This window comes from Molossus molossus, unplaced genomic scaffold (assembly GCF_014108415.1).
Source record: "Molossus molossus isolate mMolMol1 unplaced genomic scaffold, mMolMol1.p scaffold_m16_p_19, whole genome shotgun sequence".
Lineage (NCBI taxonomy): Eukaryota > Metazoa > Chordata > Mammalia > Chiroptera > Molossidae > Molossus > Molossus molossus.
Window position 1 is genome coordinate 17582749 of NW_023425354.1, and position 26643 is coordinate 17609391.

Consider the following 26643-nt stretch of genomic DNA (forward strand, 5'->3'; position numbering starts at 1 on the left):
GAGAAACCCAAAGAAAACTACAAAGATAAGGGGTTAATGAAGGCCTTGGGAAACTCGGAGGAATCATGCAAAGAGATTGATGGTTGCCCTGACCTCTAACAGCTCCTCTCGTCCCCCTTCTATTAGTTCCCCCTTATCGGTGCCAAGAGAATATAGTTTTTTTCTTGTAGTTTGTGCCTTTAAATGTGGGCAATAAAGAAGGCTCGCTGCTGAGGATGTGGAAAAGCTGTACCCCCAGCCCGCCGGTGTGATGAAGTGCTCCTTCACACTTCGGCTGTGTGTCTCTGGTCATCTCGCTGACACGTTACAACAATTGGAGGCCCCAGCGAGATCCCTGGTGCTTTAGGACACCGGGGGACAGATGCCTAGGGCGAGCGGCCTCTCTCGGTCCGGCCACCGGATACCTGGAGTTCTTTATGGGGGTACCCCCGAGATGTTCCAGGGCCCCAAAGATCTTAGGTTTCTGATGAGCAGCCGGGTGATGCCAAGACGTCCTCAAAAGATTTAAGGAGACTTGGTAAAAAGCCTCTGGAGGTAGGTCCTGGGTGACCAGTCTTTCTGGGTGAGAGAAGGTCGGACGCCGTGAAGCCGTTCCTCTCCTGGGAATCCCCCTAAGACTTAGGTGGGGTTCATTCTAATCCCACGGGATAAGGAATTTTTCTTGACCACTGGGGCGGAGGGGGAGTCTTATCACCCTTGGGAACTTCTGGTGTGTGAACGTGACTATGGGAATGTAATTGTGTGTGAGTGACCGTGCTCCACGATGCTTGTTACGGAGCCTGTGTGCGTCCTAACCTGCAGTTCTGCGACTACCTCACAAGGCTAAAAGGCAGTATCAGGTTCTTGGGGCACTCTGGTGTCTCACCAGCAAACCTGATCTGAGTTGGGGGCTTTTTCCAACCTGCCACATGCCAAGAGGTGTCTGAAATCTCCACGAGGGGAGCAGCCAGGCGGACGAAGTGAAAGTTTGTCTTGTGTGTCTTCCCTTGTTTTTGTCCTCGACTGCTTCCCTACTGTGTCTCCCTCAACTTTGTTGTGGTTAGTCTAATCATGGATGGCAGCCCTGTGCCCAGAAGACCTTTCTGGGTTGCATAGTAAACATTCTTAGAGAAGGATTTGAGGAAAGTTCTGATTAGGGCACAAATATATCTAAGGGAAAGTTAAGGAGCTTCTGTGAATTAAATTGACCCACATTCAGGGTGGGCTGGCCTGACACGGGATCCTTAACCCTGAGTTAGTGCAGGCAGTTCGGAATCGGGTCACGGGGGAGCCAGGACACCCAGAGCATTCCCCTCTATTGATCAGTGGCGTAGTTTAATGAGACATCTACCCCCATAATTAAAGAGCCACGACCTCCAGACCAGGGCATGAAAACTGATAATTGGCCCCAAACTGGACCCCAAGAGAAACCTGGGAAAAGGTAGGGAAGTGCCTGTGCGGCACAGATGCAGCAAAAGGCCCAGACAAGATTTCGGCACAGATATTTACGCTTTGGGCCCTAATTAGAGATTGCCTTAATCCTGTGCAGGAGGCTAACAAGGTGGGAAGCCAGGTGCACTGAAAGACTCGAGGAGAGCGGAGACCGGCTATGAGTCCTTAGAGACTCCCCCGCCCCTCTCGCGACAGCTGTGATTAATATTTGTGCTTTGAAGGCCTGGAGAGAGCTGCCAACAAAAAGAGAGAATTCACTAGATCTTACATCCATCAGACAAGGACCTGAAGAGCCATATCAAGATTTTGCCCTGGCCGGTTTGGCTCAGCAGTTAGAGCATCGGCCTGCGGTCCCGAGAGACCCGGGTTCAGTTCCCGCTAAGGGCGCGTACCTCGGTTGCAGTTTGTCCCCGGCCCTGGTTGGTTGTGCGGGTGGCAGCCACTCGATGTGTCCCTTTCACGTCGATGTTTCTCTCTCTCTCTCTGTTCCTTTCTCTCCCTCCCACTCTACCGGAACAAAAAATGAAAAAATCTCCTCGGGTCAAGATTAAAAAAAAAAAAAAAGATTTTATAGCTTGGTTGCTACAGGCAGTTAACAGAGTGATTCAGGAGCTGGCACATCAATAGATAAACAGCTTGCCTGTGAGAAGCTAATAAGCCCTGGAGAGGTGCTGAGCCCTTACCGTAAAGTTGCTAATATATCTGAATTCATTCGCATTTGTTCAGATATTGCGTCTTCCCATATACAGGGGCCGCAATAGCTGAGGCTTTGAAAGAAGTCTTCTTTGCTGGTAAGGCAGGAGGAAACGGTGAGGATGTTATGTGGAAAGCCAGGCCATCTTGCTAGGGAGTGTAAGCAGCGTGCCAGCGCCCTCACCACTCAGGGAAAAGCAAGTGGAGCCAGCCCCAGCCCCATCAAACAGTAGGGAAAGTGTCTGTCACCCCTGCTCAGGTTCCAACCAAGGCAGATCCAGGACTACAATCTGGGATCTCTACCGTGCCGCCTCAGGGAGTACAGGACTGGACCTCTGCCCCACCGCCTGCTACATATTAACACCAGAGGTGGGGCTGCAAGCTATTCAACAGGGCTCTATGGTCCACTACCCAGTGGAACAGTGGGTTTAATTTGTGGAAGGAGTAGTTTCACTATGAAAGGGTTCCAAGTGTTGCCTGGAGTTACTGATTCTGATTATTTGGGGGAAGTAACAGTTATGGCCCAAACCACTGAAACCACTGTACAAGTTTTACCTGAAACGAGGATAGCACAAATTGTAATTTTGCCGCATCAGGCGGCTGAGAAAGTGCTAAAGTGCTACCAAAGGCACTGCGAGGAGAGGGAGGATTCGGCTCCACAGATGGAGTCTGTTAGGCACAGCTAATCACCCAGGGTTGCCGGGAATAGAGCTCAGTTTGAATAGAAAGAAATGGAAAGGTATTTTCGATACAGGAGCAGATGTTTCTATGGCCGATTTACAAGGAATAGGACAGGTTTCTAGGCCCCAACAAAGTGCAGTTTATCAAATGGAAAGATTCTGAGGGTGACACTGGGTTTTCTTTAAATCCTATATTTTACCCGCTGAGGGCATGTACCTCGGTTGCAGTTTGTCCCCGGCCCTGGTTGGGTTGTGAGGGTGCAGCCACTCGATGTGTCCCTTTCACGTCGATGTTTCTCTCTCTCTCTCTCTCTCTCTCTCTCTCTCTCTCCCCCACTCTATCTGAACAAAATATATATATAAAAAAAAAAATTAAATCCTATATTTTATTTTTTTTTTATCCCGAGGACATTTTTCCATTTTTTGTTCAGATAGAGCGGGAGGGAGAGAGAGAGAGAAACATCGACGTGAAGGGACACATCGAGTGGCTGCCACCCGCACGACCAACCAGGGCTGGGGACAAACTGCAACCGAGGTACATGCCCTTAGCGGGAACCAAACCCGGGTCTCTCTGGACCGCAGGCTGACGCTCCAACCGCTGAGCCAAACCGGCCAGGGCAATCCTATATTTTAGATCATTTGCCTGTTAATCCATGAGGATGGGACCACATCCTTCAATCCCCCCTCAGAGGAGTCAAAACTCCTCCGTGAGCCCAGGCCCCAGTACATAAGCAGCTGCAGCAGATGCACCAAGAAGGGGGAGCAGCCAGAAAGGGGCCGTCCCTGCCGGTGGGCTGCCGTGTGCGTCCCACATGGCATCGTGCATCGGGACCAGGGTCCGGTGCGGAGAGCCTCCCGTCCTGGGAAACAGGGCAGATGTGCAGGCACTCACCCGAAGGCCGCAGGGGCTGCAGGGTTCCCTAAGGAGAGCAGTCTGGCCACGGAAGATGTGTGTTCTTTCGGTGGCAGCCCAGGTGGCCCCTCAGGTTTAACGGCTGAGTGCAGCAGCGCGGATTTCCTGCAGAGCTGTTAACTTTGGGGATTTGGGCGCGGGTGCGAAATGCTCTTGGAGAGAGTTGAAAAACACTCCGCCCTGCGTAAACATGCATGCTAGGACGATGCTTCCCTTTTCTTCATCCTTTTGAAAACCTGCAGTCAGAGGAAATTTTCTTATCCCTCCACCCACTGTGGGACCCAAATACTGCCAGGGGGAGGGCTTCCTTGGACGCTTTTCACCATGTTCTCCTGTTAGGCCTAAAGGCTCAATTGGTTGAAATAGCTCAAAAGGTATATAATAATAAAGACACCCCTGGGGAAAAATAAGATAAAGGAATAGCAAAGGTAATAAAAGCAGCCTTAAGGGAAGCAGGGCCCACAGAAAAGGATCACCCTAGGAAGGGTCAGAACAGCAGGCCTGTGTTCCGATTAGGGATAGAAAAGACAAGGGCAAAGTCAGGTGTAGAGGAACAAAGTAAAAAGCCATCTTTAACTTAGAAAAATGACAGGGCTAGGACTCCTTCGACTGAGCCCTCTGGAGCCTAGAAGAATAACAAGACAATAGGGGACAAACTAGTTAGTTTCCTGGTAGATATTGGTGCAGCAGACTCAGTCCTGACTGAGCCAGTGGACCCCTAACCTACCCCTGGACTTCAAAGAGGACTATAGACTTTGGGAAAAATACTGACTCATTTGTTTCTGGTTATACTTGAGTGCCCATACCCCCTACGCGGACGTGATCCCTCAGAGATCATTCAATTGCTGGCCACTGCCACTCCAGGCCAGCCCCACATCAAGTTCCACAAGACATTGGCCATCAATCCTGCCAGCCTGCCTCCAGACAACGACCAGGAGAAACCTCTACAGGACTGCCTGGAGGTAATCGACATAGTGCAGCTGGCCCGCCCAGACCTCAATGATGTCCCACTGCCATCATCAGATGAGGTATTGTTCACAGATGGGAGCAGCTATGTCCAGGAAGAAATCAGATATGATGGGGCAGCAATAGTAACTCAGGACTGTGTCATCTGGTCACAATCCTTGAATAGGGGAACTTTAGCCCAATGAGCTGAACTCATAGCCCTAATCCAGGCTCTCTGATGGTTGCAGATCAGAAAGCTTGGGAGGCGGTCCTAAAACCAGTGGGGCTTCTCCAGATACACTATGTCAGAAAATGACCTAGCCAAGCAGAAACAAGCCATAAAAGAAATCAATGAATGGTGGACACTGCCTGATGGGAGGTTGTTGTTCCCAGAGGCTCTAGGTCGGACTTTGGTCAACCAGCTGCACTGGACCACCCACTTAGGTTGCACCAAGCTCACTGAACTCCTGAGAGGCAGGCAATATCCAGTAAGGTCACAGGGAAAGGGAAAAGGCGAAGGGAAGTAGGAATGTGTGTGTGGGTCCAAGTAGGGAGGAGGAGCAGAAAAACTGGGGAATGTGCAGACAGCAGACAGATTGAGCAAGCTCTCAGCTTCATGTCAGGAGAGGGACTAGGAAAGTCGCAGAGTGTCTGTGCAAATTGAAGAAAAATAGTGTAGAGGGAAGAAATAAAAAAAAGAAGGATTATACAGAGAAAGTAAAAACAGAAGATAAAAGAAAGAGACATACATATTGCAGGAAGACAGGACATTGGAGGAATACTCAAGAAGGAAAGAAAATAGGACCCTCAGAGAGGGAGAGCCTGCCCCTGGTGATGGAATAACAGTCTGGGATGTAGTAAAGGGAGTAACAGGTTTAGGCTACTCCTGACCCTTGGATCAGACAATAGCCCTGCCTTTATAGCAAAGGATATCTCTAAGGGGTTAAATATAAATTGGAAGCTCGATTGTGCTTACCACCCACAGAGTTCTGGGCAGATAGAGCACATAAACAGGACCTTAAAGGAAACTTTAACCAAATTTACTTTAGAAACCAGTGAAAACGGGGCCACTCTGCTCCCCTTCGCCCTCTTACAGACAAGATGTACCCCATACTAGAAGGGATTCTCCCCCTATGAATTTATGTTTAGTAGACTTCATCCCCTTCTTCCTAAGCTCAGGGAAGAACTGAAGGCTAAAATTTACAACTGCTCCTTACTCAAGATCTTGCAGGCCCTGCGGTTGGCCCAGAGGGCCGTCCGAAAGCCCGTGCCCACTTCGGACCCTGTACACCCCTTCCAGCCGGGGACGCAGTATGGGTACCACCCAGGGACTAACTCCCGCCTGGAAAGGACCGTACACTGCCGTCCTGCCTGTACCGACGGCTGTCAGGATCAACGGCATCCCCATCTGGCAGCACCATTCCTGGCTGAGGGGAAAAAGCAAAATGGACGGTTCAGGCCTCTCCAGATAAGACTCTTGCATTTATCTGGACCTTAATTTTTCTAGTTATGACTGTTCAGGAGAATCTTTGTAGATGTGGGCCCCAATGGAACTGGAAACTTAAAAATGGGATATTAGGGGAGGTCTTAAGAAATGTCACCACAAAGGGGATAGAAAAACCTGTTTTCAGTCTCGACCTATGTGACCTCATGAGAGGCACCATAGGCCCAGATGGTGTTACTGAAGATAATACAGAAAATATAGAAGGGCCCTACCCTGGGGTTATGGGGCACCTACGGTGAAATGGGGACTGCAAGGGATAGGAATCTATATCTGCCCAGGGAGTGGTACAGTCACCACAGGCTGCTTGACTATAAGTGAATACTTTAGTCCATCTTAGGGTTGTGAAACCATATTTACTACTAAGGCCTATATAAGAAGCAGGGGCCCTATATAGATTTTAGAAGGTTAACCAAGCCCAAGGGTTTCCCCATAGAAAACTCTAAGCCCATCCAGATTAATGTCATTAGTCAGCCAGAACCTTTATTGAGCCGCAGGGAGGTCATAGGGGCTGACTGCTGGTCATACCTCAATTCGAGGCCACCTTATTATATAGGGCTAGGCCTCTCCGAGCCAGTTTCCCAGACCCCAAATGCTGACAACTGAACATGGGACCAGCCCAAGTTAACTTTGGGGGATATCCAGGGGCAAGGGACTGGCATACTCCCACCGAAGTATAACCTCCAGCAATACAAAACAGGCGAGGTTTAGGTCTCCTTTTCAAGCAGGGAGGACTCTGTGGCACTGGGTGAAACCTGCTGTTTCTATGCCAATAATTCAGGAATAATACAGGGACAGAGTTAGTATCCTTAGTGAGAAAGAAAAAAAAAAAGTCAATGATTTGATTTGTACATAAAACCAGTGGGGATGTAATAACTCCATTTTGACCCTCAGTTACTGCACGTACACACCCTGGTAGTTACTTTTTTGTAAACATAAGGGCCTTGAGAAACCCACAGAAAACTATAAAGATAAGGGGTTAATGAAGGCCTTGGGAAACTCGGAGGAATCATGAAAAGAAAGAGATTAATGGTTGCCCTGACCTCTAACAGCTCCTCTCGTCCCCTTCTACCACTTCCCCCCCTTCACGGTGTCAACAGTGGCGCCAAGAGAATTTTTGTTGTTGTTGTTGTTCAGGTAGAGTGGGAGGGAGAGAGAGGGAGAAAGGGAGAGAGAGAGAGAGAAACATCGATGTGAAAGGGACACATCGCGTGGCTGCCACCCGCATGACCAACCAGGGCCGGAGACAAACTGCAACCGAGGTACATACCCTTAGCGGGAACCGAACCCGGGTCTCTCAGGACCGCAGGCCGACGCTCTAACCGCTGAACCAAACCAGCCAGGGCGAGAATATAATTTTTTTATCCTGTAGTTTGTGACTTTAAATACGGGCAACAAAAAAGGCTCACTGCTGAGGATTTGGGCAAGCTGTACCCCCCCAGCCCACTGGTGTAATGAAGTGCTCCTTTACAATTTGGCTGCGCGTCTCTGGTTATCTTGCTGACATGTTACAACAAAAACATGAGTTAACTCGTGAGTGGTCACATTGTTGACCGCTCACGAGTTAACTCGTAAAGAAATTTCTCGGTTTGTTGATATTGATGGGACAAACAAAAAAAATCATATTGGAGGGATTACTGGTCAACGGACCCTTTGGCTGAAGCTCCAATATTTCCTAAAACTATGAGCACAATGAGGTTCGAGCAAATTCTTACGTTTTTCCATCTTAGTGATAATTCACAGAATACATCTAATGAAGAGACTGTATAAAATTAGGCCTCTTTCAGATTACTTTCTTCCAGAATTTCAATCTTTGTCTGTGCCTAAGCAGGAGTTATCCCTAGATGAAGCAATGATACCATATAGAGGATGTATCAGCTTCAGAACATATAATCCAGCAAAAATAATAAAATAAGGGATTTTAGTGAGAATGCTTTGTGAAAGCGAGATGCATTTGCAACTTCGAGATTTATTTGGGTGAAGGCAAAAGGCTGCAAGGAACTCTATGATCTGCCTTAGAGCCAAATCTTGATTCTTGGCATCGGGTATACCAAGGTAATTACAACAACGTTTCTACAGCTGAAATATTAGAAAACGTTAATCTGTGCTACCATAAGAGAAAACTGTGGCTTGCCAAAAGTACTAAAAGAAAAGTCAAAGAATCTTCAGAGAGGGGAAGTGGCGTTTTTACGGAAAGGACCCATTGTCCTTATATCATGGAAAGATAAGACTAGTGAATATATCAACTATCCATGATGCCTCTATGAAAACTGGAAAGCAAAAAAAAAATTCTACAAAATCTATAGTTAAACCTGCGTGCATATTATAAGACGACAACTAATCCATGAAAGGAGTTGATTGGGCAGGCCATTTGGCGAACAGCAGTATCTTTCGAAAAAGTATAAAGTGATCTAAAAAAGTAGCATTCACCCTGGCCAGTTTGGCTCAGCGGTTAGAGCGTCGGCCTGCGGTCCTGAGAGACCCGGGTTCGGTTCCCGCTAAGGGCACGTACCTCGGTTGCAGTTTGTCCCCGGCCCTGGTTGGGTTGTGCGGGTGGTAGCCACTCGATGTGTTCCTTTCACATCGATGTTTCTCTCTCTCTCTGTTCCTCTCCCCTCCCCCTCCACTCTACCTGAACAAAAAATGGAAAAATGTCCTCGGGCGAGGATAAAATAAATAAATAAATAAATAAAAAATAAAAAAGTAGCATTCTTTCTGATCAACTGCGCTTTATTCAATGCATTCAAAATTTACTGTAATTACAATAGAGAAAATAAAATAAGACACAAAAGATTTCTCCTCGAAGTTGCTAGGGAACGGATATCTGCTGGTTCAAATGAGTGCAGCTCAGAACCTAACGCTGCTTCTGGTCCTTCTGCAAGAGCTCCTGACACTGACTCCCCTTTTAGGCTTTCGGGGCAACTGAAAGACCACGTTTTCGAATAGTCACTGGTATAAAAAAATCCGACCAGAACGCGTAGTGTGTGTTTCTAAAGGAAGGCGCAGCGAAGCCAGATATATCTGCAAAACATGTCGTGCACCACTACACGTGGGTGATTGCTCTACAGCATACCACACCAAAAAAATTACTAAAACATATACCATGTATAAAATATAATATGTAGCAGATATGTACAGTTTCATTTAAATTCATTATGTATAAGAAAAGTATACTGAAGTCTATTTAGATTGTTTCACTTTCATAATTACGAAAACATAGCCGGTGACATGAGACACCTTCTGGGTAAGATCGCCGGTCGACAGTGTGTTCAAGTGACTGTCGTGCTGCTTGCTCCTCTCCCAGACCAGCTAATGTGGGCCCGAAGCAAGGGACGTGGTTTCCAGGACAGACCCGCCGACGCGGCAGGTCACGCTAGTCTTCGCTGTGACCTTGGGCAGGCGGGGACAGTGAAGGTGGCACACATTCAGATGGTTGTTTTAAAGTTATTTATTTTTGGTACAGTTAAAGTAGATATCGTAAATGATATAATTTATCAAGTTTCACACTCATTGGAGTGAAAACTCAGTGTTACTAAATAGAATCAAGATGTGGTTCTGTGGTCCATTGCTCATCATCCTTGGTTCATAATCTAATTGCTTGAAATTAAATAAATCAGGAACATATTAAATAGTAAGCTTTGGTTCCTTTTTAAGGAACTAAAGGCAATATCTCCCCCACCCAATCGAAGCGCGGACACCACGCTGCCTGTTCTGTTCGTGGGCGCCCCACTGCTCGACCCCGCTTGCCGGAAGCTGGCTCCGTGAAGGTAGTGAGAGTGTGAGCCTCTCTGTGGCCCTGCCGTCCCTCAGTCTTGCTTTGGTAACTAACCCTGACTCCTGTCAGTGCCTGGGCCAGAGGCTGGAGGCCCCGCCCACTGGTGAACTGGCCGCTGCAGCCCTGGCTCGGAGGCAGGCAGGAGCCGTCCCTCTCACAGGCCTGGGAGTCACTGTGGGAGCAGTTTGGCAGCTGTGCGTTGATTAGATGTCCTTGGCAAGGCAGCTGGCAGGAAAAGGCATTGTAGAAACAAAGGCACCACGATCGCCCAACCAGGTGAGGACAGAAGGTGAGAAGAGATCACACGCGGCCCAGCCTGTGTCTTTCCAGCAGGATCTGATTAAAGCCAGCAACACTGTAGGACGAAGGTTCAGGGCAGATGTCGGCGTAGCGCAGCGGAGACTTTCTGCAGTGAAACTTGATCGAGCCCTAGGGAGAGAGAGATGCAGCTTAACCCCAGCTCCCAGGAGAGCCGGGGCCCAAAGGACCTCACAGAGCAAATGCTGGGAACGCAGGGGAGTGTGGGCGAGTAAGCGGGCAGTCACGGCAGTAGCAGGACGGAACTATCCAATGTTTTTTCTCCTTTTCCTATCACAGTGGCAAAGTCCAGAGTGGTATTAGAATATTAAAGTTCACATCCCTTGCCCTGGCCGGTTTGGCTCAGCGGTTAGAGCGTCGGCCTGCGGTCCAGAGAGACTCGAGTTTGGTTCCCACTAAGGGCATGTACCTTGGTTGGTTTGTCCCCGGCCCTGGTTGGGTCGTGTGGGTGGCAGCCACTTGATGTGTCCCTTTCACATCGATGTTTCTCTCTCTCTCTCTCCCTCTCTCTCTCTCCCTCCCTCCCTCCCTCTCTCTCCCTCCCTCTCTCTCCCACTCTATCTGAACAAAAAATGAAAAAATGTCCTCGGGTGAGGATAAAAAAAAAGTTCCCATCCCTTCAGTGTGAGACAGATGAGGAAACAGCAGGAGCGAGCTCTCCCCTCCTTGGAGCACCACCTCTCAGCCCTAAGACTGCTTAGAGATCAGACTTCGGTTTACACTCGGGCCAGCTTGTGTGTGGTCACGGGAGATGTTACCCAGATTCTGGCCTACGGTAACTCCTCTGGTGGGAAATTCAGGGTTCTCTTCCCTCTGCCTGGTCACTATCACTTAGTCCTTGAGTATTAGCCTATTTTATATGCTGGCTAACTTCCCTGGCTGGCTACCCATAATAGAAACACACAGGGCACTCAGACCCATGACTCACCCGCTCGTCATTTCCTTAGCTGGAACAACCAGGTAACATAATTTGGGGAAAGCATGGGGCCAAGTCCAGTGCTACCGGACGAAATAAACTGTCATCACAACCCAAGTTTCTTAAAAGTGGAACTAATTAAAAGGTGACACTAGGATACTTAGAGGCAGTTTGTAAAGGGTGAGGAAGCCCTGGCAGATTTCGCTCAGTGGTTAGAGCACTGGTCTGCGGACCAGAGAGTCCTGGGTTCAGTTCCCGCTAAGGGCATGTGCCTCGGTTGCGGTTTGTCCCCGGCCCCAAACGGGGTCGTGGGGGTGGTGACCACTTGATGTGTCTCTCACATCAATGTTTCTCTCTCTCTCTCTCTCCCTCCTGCTCTATCTCAAGATAAATGCAAAAATGTCCTCAGGTGAGGATAAAAAAAAAAAGTAAAAGGTGATGAAAAGGCTCTGGAAAAGTCCGAGTTGTAACTGCAGCCATTGGGAAGCTTAGGCTCTGCTTTCCCAGCAGGGCTAGGACGGCTCTTGTCCCAGCCTCGGTCCTGCTCCTGCTGTGGACTCCTGGGCCTTGCCTCCTGCCTTGTACAGTGAGACGCGAGGGACCCAGAGCTGCCGCGGGCAGGACTGCCACCCACCCAGCTTACCTGAGGCAGCGCTCGGATGGACGTGACACCATCTTGCTCTTGTGCTGTGCGGACGGAGCAGCTGCTGGGGCTGCTGGCGGGGAGCCGGAGGCAGGCCCAGACCACCAGCTTCCTCTGAAAGCCGCGCTCACCCACGGCCGCGTTGGCCAGGACCAGTCCCAGGGGCCAGAGGCGGATTATTGCCCCCAGGAGCCGGGTCTGTGCCTGGGGCAGCTGGAAGGAGCTTGGGGAATGAGGAGCTTGAAACAAGTGTTTTTCTTCCACACCATCCAGTTCTTCAGAAGCGAGGAAAGCCATTCTGATCTTAAAAAGAGAGCACATTATAGATTTTGATTTTTTAGCTCTTAATGGAAAATGGAAACCAAGCTATCTTTAATAAATTAGCTTAACAAGGTGAGCTAAGGGCACCTGGCTCTGAACAGCTGGATGCCTTCCACCAGGCTGGCTGTGTGGGGCAGAACTTTATACCCAAGGCAACTGGGCTTAAGCATCATATATACTACTTTAAAAATAGCCTTATTGAGGGCTAACTGATATAAAATCCACCCCATGGTGTTCAGCATGTTCCCAGTTGCTGATGCCACTCTTGACTGTCACAACCACCGTGCAGTGTAGGAAGGGCATGCTCCTGTCACACGTCAAGGACACGAGGCCACCGACTCTGCAGTGGCAGGGCCAGCATTCCAACCCAGGTCCACCTGGTACCAAGATACCCACCGCAACCCTGACTTCTTGAGCCGGATACTCACTCGCCACTTCCGCCACGTGCGCTTGATGACTGTGGCAGCCGTGTGCAGCCTCTGGATGTGTTTCCGAGTTAACCAGGAGCGGATGGCTAAGGGGTGGCCCAGAAACAGGAAAGAGCACACTGTTCATTAAAGGTATTGGTAGCCTGGCCGTCCACTGCCGCCAGAGCTGCTGAAGGAGTTTGAGGCAGGTCTTTTTTCACTCCGTAAGGTAAGGTACTAAAGTCAAAAATCAAAATTGGCCCTCACACAGCCCACAGACTTGGAGCTGCCTGTACCCTGAAGGGACAGTTGGGAGCAGGGTCACTGCCCACCTCAGGTGCAGTCTGGGACAGTGCCCAGGGGTTCAGAGGGGTCTGAATTGTCTGCATCTTTCCACATTACTCCTGTTTTTTGGGGGGGAATCTTTAGGTTTAATTTGCTTGTTTTATGAATCCACTGAATGATACCACCAGATACCCACATGCTGGTAAAGGTAATAACTACTGGATGGTGGACTGAGCATGATCCTTTCTTCTGGAAGTTTCAGCATTTTTAAATTCTTTTTGGTACAATCATATTCAGCAAAAGGACTATTCCATTAAATACGAATACATTTGGATTCTAGAAAACCAAAATGTTTAAAGACATACAAAAGTCAGCTGTTATCTCACCAAGCCAGATGGTTGTACAATATTTCCTTACTCACTTTTTTTCATGCTTAAACACACAGAAATGCACCTTATGAAGGTGGCATCACCCTTGAGGTGTAGTTTGGCACCAGGTTTGAACACCATGTTGGAGGTGGTTTTCCATTAAATTTAAAATAATCTTCACGCCCTGGCCGGTTTGGCTCAGTGGTTAGAGCTTCGGCCTGCGGTCCAGAGAGACCCAGGTTTGGTTCCCGCTAAGGGCATGTACCTTGGTTGCAATTTGTCCCCGGCCCTGGTTGGGTCGTGTGGGTGGCAACCACTCGATATGTCCCTTTCACGTCGATGTTTCTCTCTCTCCCTCCCTCCCACTCTATCTGAACAGAATATCGAAAAATGCCCTTGGGTGAGGATAAAAAAAAAAAATCTTCAAAAGGACTTCTTAGCTACATCATAAGGATGGTCCATAATATAGCCATGATTCCACCACTGTCAGATACTTTGGTGACTTCTAGTATTTTTATTTTTAAAAATGAGATTGCTATTAACATGGTTCATACATTTCTTCCTTGGATGAATCAAATCTTGTCAGATTTTTACCTTCTTAAACTCATTAAAAGCCCTGGAGCCCCGCAGGTAAGGATTTGTCAGGAAGGGAAAGAAAGGTGGTATAAACAGCTATCTAGGTCTGGGAAAGAGGAACTAAAGACAAATATGTAGCCTCCACCGAGCTGGGAAGACACTCTGGGTGAAGTGAATGGGAACGGGACTCCCAGCGCACGCAGGGGGAGCCCCACCGTCTCGAGGCTGGGACACTGTCGGCTTTGGTACCTGGGCACTCGAGGAGCAGCACTCCAAAGGAAGCAGGTATCATGTGGGGGCCGCAGTCACTGCCAGCAGCTGCACCTAAGCCCACCTGTCCGCCCGCCCGGAGTGAGGCTCCGCGCCCAGGCCCGTCCTACCTGCCTGGATGAGCGCAGCAGCCCGCCTCTGCCTCTCCTGCTTGCGATGCCGGTGTCGCCTCCAGCTGCCCTGGATGCAGCGGGCGCACTGCTCCAGCACGCGGGCACGCCTGCGTTCCAGGAGCTCCAGCTGGGAGAAGGGGGTCCACTGAGGTCCTCGGCCCATGCTCCCCGCCGGCCCCCCGGGCTCAGGCCCTGTCCTGCTGAGAGCACACAGCTGTTTCTGTAATCTCTGCCCTCATCTGAAACCTGCTTACCGTGGAGTCAGTCATGAACACCTTGGTCCTGCCACAGTGCACGGGGGCCGGCATGGCCTCAGCTGGGTCACCAGGTGTGGCTGCTGCCCCGGTGAGAGTGGGCAGAGTGTGGAGGATGTCCTGGAGCAGAGGCTGCAGCGTGGTCTCCTCCGTGTGTGGAGACCACTCTAAGACATGGGAGACAGGTCCCATCAGTGCTTCGTCATCTACTTCTGTGGCCTGAAGAAACTGGCTCTGGTCTCCCCAACATTTTACATTCTTTTCTATTCTTGCCTCTAGCCATTTCTAACCCCTTTTTTTTGGGGAGACAAGGGATAGCCCCTCTGTTACCCCTCAGGCCCCTGCCTGTTCCGAGGAGTCTTGGAATCCCACGGTGGCTGTGCCCTGGACTGGCCTGTAGCCTCCACTCCCATAGGTCCCCTTGGGCAGGTAGCAGAGGGCATTTGGTGCGTAGACTCCAACCTGGAACCCCAGGCTGTTCAGCCAGCATTTGTTTGTAGCCCCAAACATGCTGAGGGCCAAATAGGGCAGCTGGGCTACCCCCTCCATTCTGACACCTCACTCCCTGCCACGGAAGGGAAAAGGGAGAACAAATCCCAGGCCCGTGGAGGCTCAGCGGACCCCCTGCCAGCGTCCTGCACCACAGGGCTGACTCCTGTAGAGGGAGGATTTACCTGAGGGCTCTGACCACCTTTAGCTGCCCAGGGCCTCTCTGGAGACAGAGCTGCCAAAGAAGACGCCGCAGACGAGAAACAGCAGCAAAATCAACCAGGGGCCAGGGGCTTGGGCAAGAGACAGAGCAGTAGAGCAGACCATGGAGAGAGGAGGAGAGAGAGGCGGGGGAAAGGTGAAAGGAAAGTGACAAACTGTGCCCAAGCAAAGCCGAATTGTCCCAACTGGGTTTGGTGGGCCCCAGGGTAAGGCTGTGTGGGTGGGGGCAGCACCTGCTGCCAAGATGGGGTCCTACTGGGTGGGGGTCTTGCACCCCGTCCTTGGCCTCTTTTTCTTCACCTGAATGGTGTCCCTGCCTCTGTGACAGCCACATGCCCACAACCCCCAAATTGGGGCCGTAGGCCAGGACTTTCCCTTGAGATCAAGGTTTGCCGAGTGCCCTGGCAGGCTCAGCGGCTTCCCTAGACGGCTTGTTCCCACTGGCCAGGCAGAGGTAATTATTTTAATTAATGTTCTCCTTTCCCCTCCCTCTACGTCTCATCCAATGCTTGCCCAGTTGGACCAATCTCTTCCTAACATTTCCTGACTGTGCCCACATCTCTAGCCTCTCTCTACTCTGTCCAACTTAACAGCCGTGGCCTGCCACGTGGCCCTCACTGTGGTCTCCAGGGAGCACGAGGCTGATGTCACTACCTTCTTCCCTGGAGGTGCTTCCCATCTATCCAGAGAATAAAGTCCAGCTTCATGACTGGGCCCCACCTGTCACCCCAGCCTCACTTCCCACCATTCTCTGTCATTACGAACTGACAACACTGAATGACCTGGGATTCCGTACACACCACTGTCTCCTTCCTGCCTGCAGGCCTCTGTTCAGATTATTCTGTCAGGTGGAGTGCCCTTCACCTGGTTAATCCCATCTGTCCTGAAACACCACCTCCTTCAGAAAGTCTTCCCTGATTTCCACCTCCCTAGCACCACCCAACAACATCCCGTTGCTAGCTCTGCCATTCCACCTTTCCCACTGTTAAATTATCTTTTTCGTGTCTGTTTCCCCATTGAACCAAGAATCATGAAGACAGTGTTTTATTCACCTATGAACCCCAACCCCTAGCCCTGAGATGGCCCCGGATAGGAGCTCAGTGGACTGGCTGAACAAACGACTAATAAATGGGCCCACTCACCCGAGCGTCCTTCGTTAGGAGAGGGGCTCTGGGGGCCAGGGGCTGCGCGAGGACGGAGCCTTCTCAGTAATGCATATCGTTCCACAAAGTTCCGGTGAGAGACCCTGGAAGCCAAAGCAGGCAAAGAGGAGGATGAAGTGACCATCCGTGAACCAGGCACCGCGCTCAGGGCACAACAAGTGATTGTATGTAATCTGCTCCACAGCCCAGCGAGGTGCAGCCCTGACCGCCCACTACATGGACGAGGCTGCAGCTCGACATTACTAGGCTCCCTCAGGAGGAAGCCCAGAGACCGTCTTAGACGGTCTGCTCTTCCTGCACCGTCAGAGGATGTGCTGCCTCCTCCTTCCTACGGGGCGCACAGGCCCCCCTGGACAACTGGGTCACTCCTGCCTCGCACTCGTGTGTCTCCTGCCCGTCCTCTCTGACCCACAGCCTCCTCCACGTGTCCTGATTTCTCTGCTCCCCTTCATAGCAATGCTTCTCTAAACAGGTGGCTTCTGTCCTCATCACTGCACCAATGTGTCTCTTGCCACAGCCATCAGCACACACCATACCACCAAACCCTGTGGTCGGCGGCATGATCCTGGCTTCCTCCTTCCAAGTTTTTGTTGCTGGTTTCCCATCATCCCCCCTCTCAAAATGGGAGCATTCCTCAGGGGACGACCCTGACCCCTTCTCTCTGCCCTAGGATTTCCTCCTCGTTCATGGTGTTAAGACCCTCCAGTTGTTCGAGCTCTGCTGAGCCTGAGCCTGCCTCACAGCCATTTCAAACCCGACTGAGCCAACCCGGGCCTTCCTCAAACCGCCCCTCCTCGGGGAACAGTCCCCCCCCCCCCCGTTCACCCATCTGCCTCTGACGAAGCCCGGAAGCTGCTTCTGCAGCCTGGAAGCTGACGGCTCCCCTGCCCGGTATCCCGCGGTCAATCGATCCACAGTTCTCTCTCGACCACAAGCCATACTTGTTTTACCCACTTCCCTCATTTCCCTGCTGCTGCCCTCCTCGGGGACACCACCTCGCCTGTACCCCTGCAACAGCCTCTCACTCATCTCCTCCCTTCTCTCCTGACCCTTCGTCCCGCCTCCACGTGACAGCCAAGGGACAGGAATGAGAGCGCAGCGGCTCCACAGCACTCAGGACGGGCGGAGTCCTCTCCTGGCCCGCAAGCCCTGCAGGTCTGGCTCCTGCCCCTCCTCCCCGACCAGTTCTCTGTGCTCCTCACTTCAGTATCTCTGTCCCTAACCTGCTCCCTCCGTCTGGAATGCTCTCCTACCCCTACCCCACATCTTCCCGGCTGACCCTTTCCTTCCCATAGGCCCGAGCTGCCCAGAGGGCCCCTCCTTGACCAGCCCAAGGACTCCCTTCCCTGTTGGTCTACCTAACGGCGTTTTTGTTTCTTCCCTAGCGCTGATTAACTTGATATGCCTTGTTCGTTCCCACAGGAATGGGTGCCCCAAGAGGGCCGACTCAACCCTCCCCATTCACTGACATACACCACAAACAGTGCCTAGTACGACTGCGTGCAGAAAGTGACCAGTCAATGACGAGCCCCGGGAGTCCCGGGTTGACTCCTGCAGACCTGCCTCTGTCTCCACCTCCACGTCCCGCTCTGGGCTGCGTGGGCTCCTGCCAGCCTGAGTCCGAGCTCCACCCTGACGCTGGCCATGCCCTTGCAGTGACTGGCCCACTCACCGGATAGGGAAGCCGGCAGCACTGATGTGGATGGTCTCTACGAGGCCACAGGCCTCCAGCTGGCCGAGGACCTGCAAGGGTGGGGAGACAGGCACCTGCAGCCTGGGCCAGCGGGCCGGAGCGGCCCTCCTTCTGCGGCCCTGCAGCACGAACCTGCAGGGTCTCCTGAGGCTCCACTGATGGAGGCGTGTTCTCCGGCGCATGAGAAATTAAGAAATACCTCCCTGCTAGAAAGGGTCCCGGTGGCCCCAGGCCCCCTATGTGGTGCATGGCTTCTGACACCGCCGAGGAGCTGCTGGCCCTGGCTCTGTCTCACCATCCCCACGGTGCAGCCCAGGCCCCTGTTTGTTTTACTTTCGGTAGGCAATCAAGTGAGCCTCAGCGGAGGGTCACGGGAAGACGACTGTATTGTGGAGAGTCTTCTGGGACCTGAACCAAGGTCTTTACCACAGAGCAGAGTGGTCCTGGCTGTGAACCTAAGATCACACCTACCAGCAGATGCGGGACACTCTCCAGCGTGTCCAGCACTCACACCTCACCCTCATTCCTTCCTGTACCCCGAGCAAAGGGCAACTGCTGGCCACAGAGTGCTTTTGTGCAATTAAAAAAAATCTAGGCTGTAAGGTGAGACAGACCTTCAGCTAATCACATCAAACCCATTTGTCCGGGCAGCGCCGGTCAGGGCACAGGGCTGGCTGGGAGAGCAAGAGGCACTGGAGCCCCTCCCTGCTTCCCTGGCTCGGTCATGGCGCAGGGCAGGCCACATCGCCATACGTGACTGTGCTGCCAGAACTGGGAGACAAGCCCTCCCTAGTATCAGGCCCAGCCTGAGAGATGCCCTCTGGTCTCTCCACTTGGAGCAGATATCCTGCTCTTCCTCCTCCAGGGCCGTGGCCAGGCGGGGCTCTCCGCAAAGCAGCTTTGGCCCAGTGCGAATTACCTCCTCCCGGAGGAAGGTCTGGGCCTGGCCCTGGCTGTTGGGCTTGATGCAGCGAATGTAGTGGGGCGTGGTGCTGTGCAGGACCTGCAGAAGCTGCTCCAGAGAGGCCTGCAGGGGGGAGAGCAGGGGTCAGGTAGAGACCATCTGGGCCTCCTGGGGGCATCAGCCGGGCCCTGGTCAGAGACTGCATCAAACACCTCCAGTAGGCCTCCCAGCCCCGAGACCAGGACCCTCGTGTGCCCTGGGATGACTACTGGCTCTCACTGTGCCCAAGCACATACCTCCCCTGACCTCCGGCTGCTCCTCACCTCTGCCTCCAGGGACCTTTCTTGACCTGTAACCTTCCACCTGGTCAGTCTCTCTGCATCTGGTCTCAGCCTCCCACAACCCCCCAGCAATCTACCTAGAAGGGAACAATCTCAGAACCCCCTCTCATTCATTCAGGCAGTACTGTTATTAAGCCAAAGCCCATCTGGGGTTCAAGAAACTGATGGGGCTGTGACCTGGGCGGTCCGTGTGCGGGAGACTGCGAGGGGCTGTGACCTGGGCGGTCCGTGTGCGGGAGACTGCGAGGGGCTGTGACCTGGGCGGTCCGTGTGCAGGAGACTGTGAGGGGCTGTGACCTGGGCGGTCTGCTGCTGTCTCAGAGCTCAGGTCTAACGAGCCACACAGACCGACACTCTTAGTGGTGTGTCTGAGGCTGGACAGGAAACTGCTAATCAAACCTGGGCTCCCCTGGGCTCCCCGGGGTGCCTTCTCAAGGAGGTGATGGTAACACAGAGCTTTGAAGGATGAGAAGGCATGAAGTAAAAAGAGGTGTGGAGGGTGGGAGTGAGGGTGGAGTTGGAGGGGCTATGGTGAGGAGCAGAGTGTGTTGAGACAGTAGAAGGTTAAGATACGGGGGAGACAAATCTGCTAAGGACAACGTCTGAGCAGGAAGCTGCAGACTGGGAATGGGCCAGGTCACAGAGGTTCATGTAACTTGCTCTTCCACAATCCCCCATAAGCAGCGAGTGAGACCCCACTGTGCCACCCACAGGCTCCTAGGCTTCCCGTCATGTCAATCATACCCTGTCTGTTCATACCCATTTCCTGTCTCTGTCTTCTACATGGGACTATCAGCTCTGTGCGGACCTGGACCAGGTCATCTTGACTCATCAATGCTCCCCAGTGAACAGCACCAACCCTGGGCAGTGCTCAATAAACATCTGAGACCGAGGAGTGAATCAAGCACCTCACGTCAGCATCACCTGACCCACCTTGAACTTGGACACCACGGTCAACACAGGGGCCCTGCTCTGACCAGAGGGCTCCTCCTGGGCCTTCTCTTCGGGGTCAGTAGGAAACAACACCTTGAGCAGGGGGTCCTGGGATTGCTGCAGGAGTCTGGTCAGCTCAGGGGGGACAGGGTCCTATGGGGCAAGGACAAGGGCTGTGGGTGAGGGCAGGTGGAGTGCTGCCCAGGGCTGGCCACAGGCTGCCAGCCTGCTTATCTGGGCCCCAGAAGAGGGGCTCCCAGGGGAGGGCAGGCCCTGAGTCTGAGAGAGAAGCTGGTCACCTATGACCCAGCAGATCCAGTGTGACCTGGGTCACTTCTGGGCAGGTCACGCCTAATTAGCACAGACCCTCAGGCACATGGCCCAGGAGGTGGCCCTGGGTTCTGGGAAGATGTTCAGGAGGGAGGACACGCAGTAGGCAGCTGCGTGTACGGGCAGCAGTCAGCATGCCACTGCACGCAGGCCCGGGGCCAGGGCCCAGCCTCACCTTGTTCTTCTCCACCAGGCCTGCGGTGAGGTACCGCACGGGCCCCGCGTAGTGCACCACGATGAAGCTGGGCTCCCGGCTGAGCTTGTCGTGGCCTAGGCAGGGGTTGCCCGCCAGGGCGCTTTCAATGCGTGTCCGGAGCTGGGCGGCACTGCTTGGCCGGTTAAGGCGGCATTCCTGCGTGGGCCACGGAGGTGAGGGTTCAGCACACTCTCCCGGCCCCCTCCCCGTTGCCCCCATGGTAGCAGAGTGACCCTGAGAGTGGAGTATAGAGATTAGCAAACCCATTTGCCGGATGGGGAGACAGAGGCACAGAGAGGGCACAGAGTAGTCTTCAAGGCCCCAGAAAAACCCAACATCAGCACACTAGCTGATCCTCCCCACCTCATTTATGAGGGAACAGATGCTGATGGGGCTCCCCTCGATGAGATCCAAACAGGTCTGGTTGTCTTGGTAGCTGACAAATGACCACTCCAGGCCCTCAACTGCGTATTCCTCCTAGGGGGCAAGGCGAGGGGAACAGGAGCAGCAGCTATGGTCTGTGGCCCAGATGGCCACCCTATGGCTGGCCTCAGCATCACCACATAGTCCAGAGCAGCAGCCAAGGAGGAGCTAAAGGCTAGGTCCCGGGGGCCAGGAAAACAGAGGACCCAGGAGGACTGCCTGGCCCAGCCACACCCTCACCTGCTGAGCCCTCAGGTAGTGAGCCACGAAGTGCTGCTGCAGCTTCTCATTGGCATAGTTGATGCACAGCTGCTCCAGGCTGTTGTCGGGAAATGACTCGAAGCCGTACACATCCAGCAGGCCTGGGAGGATGAGGGGAGGACCATGGGGCCCCTGTGGGGCAGGAGGACTACGGGGCCCAGGTGGCGCCTCCTCCTTGGCAGTCGGAGATGAGGCTGAGTGAGTGTGACACCCACAGGGTGCAGAGCACCCTCGCCCACTCCAGGGTCCCTGTCTCTGGCTCACACTCCCTCAGAACTCAGAGCAGGAAGACAGGCTGAACGAGGTGTGAGGGGCAGCCCAGAGCACCAGGTCCACTTTTGAGGTTGAATCCTCAGGTCCTGGTAGCGCCTGGTGAAGGGACCAGGTCCCAGGGAACACTTTCTGCATCCCACCCAGTTTGGAGGGCCTGGGTCCCACCAGGCCAGCTGGGGTCTAGAATTCGAGCATCCTGCCAACAAACGTCACGGGCGCCTCTGAGCTTCCCTCTCCCCCTGCCTCACAATCCTACCCAGGGCCCAAGGCTGTTATCTCTCACTCGTCCCCACCACTCTCCTGGGACTGGAGCTGGGTCTCTGGAGAGAAGGGCCCCTCACAGACAAGGCGCCATCTGAGTGCCTGGCGAGCTACAAACGAGTCAGGTGTGGGCACAGGGCAGTACAGAGATGTCCCTGCCCAAACACTGGAACACTGGTGGACAGATGAGATGGGGACAGGGAAGGGAAAGGCGCTGCCCAGAGTTAACACGGTGGACCCAGAGCTCCCCCGATCTTTTTTTGGAGGTGTGCTCTTGGTGAGGGGCTATGGGAGAGAGGGTCCCATTACCTATGAAACTGGTCCAGGAGTTGGGGTCTGTACAGATGCTGCTGTTGATCACGGACACCAGCCAGTCGAACAGCCTGTTGGGAGGGGAAGAGGGGACTCTGGTGAGAGAGAGTCAGGCTGAGCCTGAGGGGTGGCAAAGTTGCTCCTCCAGCCGGGGTGCCACACTCTGGAGGGCCCAAGCGCCCACAGCACACACACACACTTATGTTCTGTCCCCTAATCTCAAAGGATCCTGGGCCCCTTGAAACCCTTACATGGCACCCTGAAGGTTCTCAGAACGCAGGGTAAGAAAGCACCCTAGCCACCTGGCCAGTGGGTGGATACGCCCATGTAACCCACTAGGAACAGACCCCACCTGCCCTGTTCTGGGCTCCGCTTGCTACATGCTGTGTTGCCCGGCACTTTCGGCTGAGCATCTGGCTCTACCACCATCTAGCAAGTTCCCCAGGTGCTTACAAAGAGCTGAAACTCAAGGGCACATGGAGAAACGGGAGCCTACTCACCCACAGGTCTGCACCTGGAACTGTGAGGGCCCCGATCACCTCTGGGGGTTGCCTTGCCAGCAGAGAGCCAGACCGGTTTCTCTCACCCATTGCCAAGGTCAAGGCAGGCTCCTGCACTTTATTAATGAGCTGGATCTAGGCCAGGCTGTGGCAACCTCCCCATGCAGAGTACTCCGGAACTGGGGCCAAGGGCCTTGCTCAGGGAAATCCCCAGAACTACTCCCTGCTGTCCCCAAGGATTTGGGGGGCAGGGAGAGAAACCCACCTGCTTCGTCTGGCAGCCCTCACCTTGGGCCTGGGACAGTGTCGGGTTGAACTCCAGAGAGGGGGAGAACCTGGGAGGCGGCCAAGGCCCAGAGTGCTCACCGTGCGTAGACCAGTTTGGCCAGACAGTCCCTGCGGGTGTCGCACTCGGCCCGGGAGCAGGGCTTCCGGAACACCTGCTGCTGCCTTCCCGCCCTGATGGTTCTAATCCTCAGTGTCTCCAGCAGGGGGTCCTCTGGGAGACACAGCAGTGAGGCCGATGTCCTGAGGGAGCCTGGGAGGGACAAACCTTCCATCCAAACAGCCCTCTTCACAGGGCAGTGAAGTCACTGCAGTGGAACCATGACCCCCCCAAATGAACACAGGAAACCTTTCTGTGGGTGAAGACACCTGCCGAAGGCAGAGGCAGCAACTGAACTTGGGACCTGTGTCCCAGTCCACATTGCCATGTGTCGGACAAATCACTTTATAAAACCTCTGACTCTCATTTGCTCATCTGTAAAATGGGGACAATGCTTCCTGCTTCAGAGACAAGGTGAGGAGTAACTTATCCAGGGCAGGGCGCTACAGCTGGTATTTTAATCAAGGGCATCTATTCCAAATTTCACTCTCTGGCCTCCTCCCCAGCCCCACCTGCCCTGCTCCCTGGGTATGCGACCAGAGCCTGAGCACAGCTCCCGCCAGCCCTGCTCTCACACTTGGCACTGTCCATCAGCTGGCAGGGCTGGGCTTCATCCTCGGAGTCCGCAAACAGCATGTTGCCGAGGTGCAGCAGTCCAGCCAGGACCTGAGCGGGCAGGAGAAAGGGAACACGAAGTGGGCACCTTGGCGAGGGCTGGAGCCTCGCCCGGGAAAGGGCCTCTCTTCGGCCGAATATAATCATAACAGAAGAATAACAGCAACGGCCAATTACTGCCCACTTGCTACAGGACTCCGCCGGATGCAATTCTATACATGTTACATACATGATCTCGGTCAATCTTCACAACATCTGTGAGGCATGTACTGCAGTGATGCCCATGACAGAGATGAGAAGGGGACAGGTTAAATGAGAACCTGGGCAGCCTGACTTCCTCTGCCCATGTCGCCCACAGTCTGTCCCTCTGCCTCCCCCTCTCCAGGAGCAGGCTGGTGGGAAGCGCTCCCGTTACTTCCCACCAGTAAGCCTGGAGCAGGCTTACTTCTGTGCGGCTGGTGGGCCTTCTCACCTAACCCTTTGGCCCTTTCTCAGTACAGTTGGGTCTGACGGCCCAGCCTGGGGGAGGATCTGTGACCTTGGTCTCTGTCCAGTGGGGACCCTCTTGCACTCAATGATGCATGCGGATGAGCCCCCAGGGGCTGTAGAAAGGAGGCAGCTATGCCAGATGGGCAATATGGCTGGGACAGATGGGAGAAGAGAGGCCGTTAGTGGGGATGTGAGAAGCCCAGGTCACCTGGGTCAGCATGATGTCCTACAGGAGAAGAAACTGGGACGTTGGAATTGCTATGCCTGGTACAAGTCTATCTGCATCAGTGGTGTCTGATCTTGAAAACTACCTCTCTAGTTTCCTCAAGCGTAAAATAGGAGTAACTCCATATACACAGGACTCCTGAAAAACCACTTAAAGGTGTAAACATGATTTAAAAATCCCTACACACTAGACAAACATGTGCAGCATTATTTCCCTATTCTGACTATTGCCGTAATAGCTGGGATCTGGGGATCACAGAGCAGTCTTCATTACAGAACTGTGTGCTCTGTACCCCTTATGCCCTGACACCCTATGTCCAGGCTCAGCGGACAGAGGAATGGTCGACTTCTTGGAGACTGTACAGTGGGGCCCAAAGTCTTAGGTTCTCAGGTTCCAAGAGGGGCTGCCTGTGACCTCTATCAAACGTAAGTGCCATGGCTTTTCTTCTGACCTTAAAGATGTTGTTCTGGGTGGGGGTGTCGATGCCTAGGTGAAGCATGGCCTCTCTGGTCACCTCGAAGCAGTCCTCTGGAAAGAAATCAGAGTCACAGCCCAGTGTCAGGACTGCAGGTCAGCAGGGGTGAGGAGGGGTGAGGGAGACAGGTGTCAGCAGAGGGTGGGTGGGTGCTGCCAGGCCAGCCCAGCATGCTGGGTAAGGCTCCCCCTACCTTCTAAGGTCCTGTCTGGGTTGGGCAGCCAGGAGAAGGCGGCTCCCTCGGGGAGGTGCCACTGAAGCCTCTGGTCGGCACTGGCTCCTTTGCAGATCTGTGGGGGTGGGGGAGCAGGGGGCTGAGCTGGGGGTGCGAGGGAAGCCCAGGCCTGCACAGGCCTGGGGTCAAGATAAAAGGAGTGAGAAATGGCAGTGACATCACGAGAGACTGAGAAGTCCCTGTTGAGCACCCAGGTCAGGAATGGGGCAAAAGCAGCAGCAAACAGTCCTGGCTGTCTCCTGCCCAAGGCCAAACACCCTGCTGAGGAGGCCTGAGGTCAGAGGAAAGCACAACTCCTGTCTGGGGAGTCCCCAGGCCCGACCCGAGAGCAGGAAACATACTATGCATGCTTTGGGGGACCACCCGTCTGATGGAGGAGGCACAGCTCTGGGGACGCCCTCGCTCTGCTTGGAGGAGACAGTTGCCATTCTAGGGAGAGCCCTCAGTAGCATCTGGTTTGCTAGAGGAGGTACTACACACCCCCAATCCAAAGCCATCCCAGGAGCCTAGGTCCAGTGTGAGGCACTGTTGCATCAAGTTTGCAGGAATAAGTGGTGGAGGCAGGCATGAGGCAGGGAGGGACAGGAGGGAGGGTTTAGAGCCACAGGCCCATCTCTACCCTGCATCTGGGCAGCTGTGGGCCCCACCTGGCACAGACCTGGTAGAAGATGTGGAAGTTCCTCTCACTGGAGGCCTGGCAGGCCACTCGAGTTTTCTCTAGGAGGTAGGTCTGGACTGCAGCTCCAGTCATCTGATGGGCCCTGAGCACAAGCAGGCGGGAGCCCATTAGTTGCCCATTCATTCCATAGGCATGTACTGTTGCAACTCGCTCTTCCTCCCCAAGCTCTTCCACTTGGCCAATGGGGGTCATGAGGATGAGGGACTACTCAGCAGGCCCTTGAGTGGTCTGGGGTATTCCCCTGCAGCCAGCTCAGGTGGGCAGGGCCACAGCCTCTGTAAGTCATCACGCCCCATCCCATGGCAGGAGCAGAAGCCCCAGCTTCAAGCTTAGGGGTATGGCCCACAGAGGTGGCTGTTTAACTAGAAGTCCCCCAGCAAGAGCACTAGAAGTCCCCAAGCTATAGTTCTCTAGATTAAAAGAACACCCTCAGGGTTCACCAACCCTAATAAACCCCATATACATGCATGGCAGGAGGAGCAGGGTGCTGCCCATAGAGGTGACCAGGCTACACTGCTCAGCCACTGCAAACTCCCTGTGCCCGTCCTCCCATCAGCCAGGGTGGCAGCAGCGATTACCTGTTCAGTTGGAGCTGGATGAACTTCCCAAAGCGACTGCTGTTGTTATTCCTCAGTGTGCACGCGTTCCCTGCAGATCACACCTGTTTATACCGCTCCCCTATGTTTAGTCCTCATGGGCCAGGGTGGCTGCAGGTCTGCTGGGGCCATGTCTCTATCCTCGAGGCACCTAAAGGCCCCTTTTTGGTTTCCATGTCACAGGGGACAGGACTAAAGAAAGGGCACTTGGGCTTCAGCAAGTGCGATTCAGG

At 53.3% G+C, this 26643-nt stretch overlaps 1 protein-coding gene across 2 annotated transcripts in view; it reads right to left on the reverse strand.

Moving 5' to 3' along the window:
* Positions 1–9700: 9700 nt before the first annotated feature.
* MYO19 (myosin XIX) overlaps positions 9701–26643 on the reverse strand; it is a 30893-nt gene continuing 13950 nt past the window's right edge. Inside the window, exons 6-24 of one of the 2 annotated variants that reach the window (XM_036269751.1) lie at positions 26393–26462; positions 25794–25896; positions 25094–25190; positions 24877–24953; positions 23671–23761; positions 23077–23248; positions 22208–22281; positions 21344–21465; positions 21044–21157; positions 20660–20836; positions 20155–20307; positions 18896–19003; positions 17956–18026; positions 16263–16366; positions 14410–14576; positions 14153–14282; positions 12565–12650; positions 11816–12118; positions 9701–10367 (exon numbers count right to left, since the gene is read on the reverse strand). In XM_036269751.1, coding sequence (XP_036125644.1) covers positions 10239–10367; positions 11816–12118; positions 12565–12650; positions 14153–14282; positions 14410–14576; positions 16263–16366; positions 17956–18026; positions 18896–19003; positions 20155–20307; positions 20660–20836; positions 21044–21157; positions 21344–21465; positions 22208–22281; positions 23077–23248; positions 23671–23761; positions 24877–24953; positions 25094–25190; positions 25794–25896; positions 26393–26462 — 2348 coding nt within the window. In that variant the 3' untranslated portion in view covers positions 9701–10238. Of the gene's footprint in view, positions 10368–11815; positions 12119–12564; positions 12651–14152; positions 14283–14409; positions 14577–15083; positions 15192–16262; positions 16367–17955; positions 18027–18895; positions 19004–20154; positions 20308–20659; positions 20837–21043; positions 21158–21343; positions 21466–22207; positions 22282–23076; positions 23249–23670; positions 23762–24876; positions 24954–25093; positions 25191–25793; positions 25897–26392; positions 26463–26643 lie in introns of those variants that run through there. The other variant, XM_036269752.1, reaches the window with a different exon arrangement.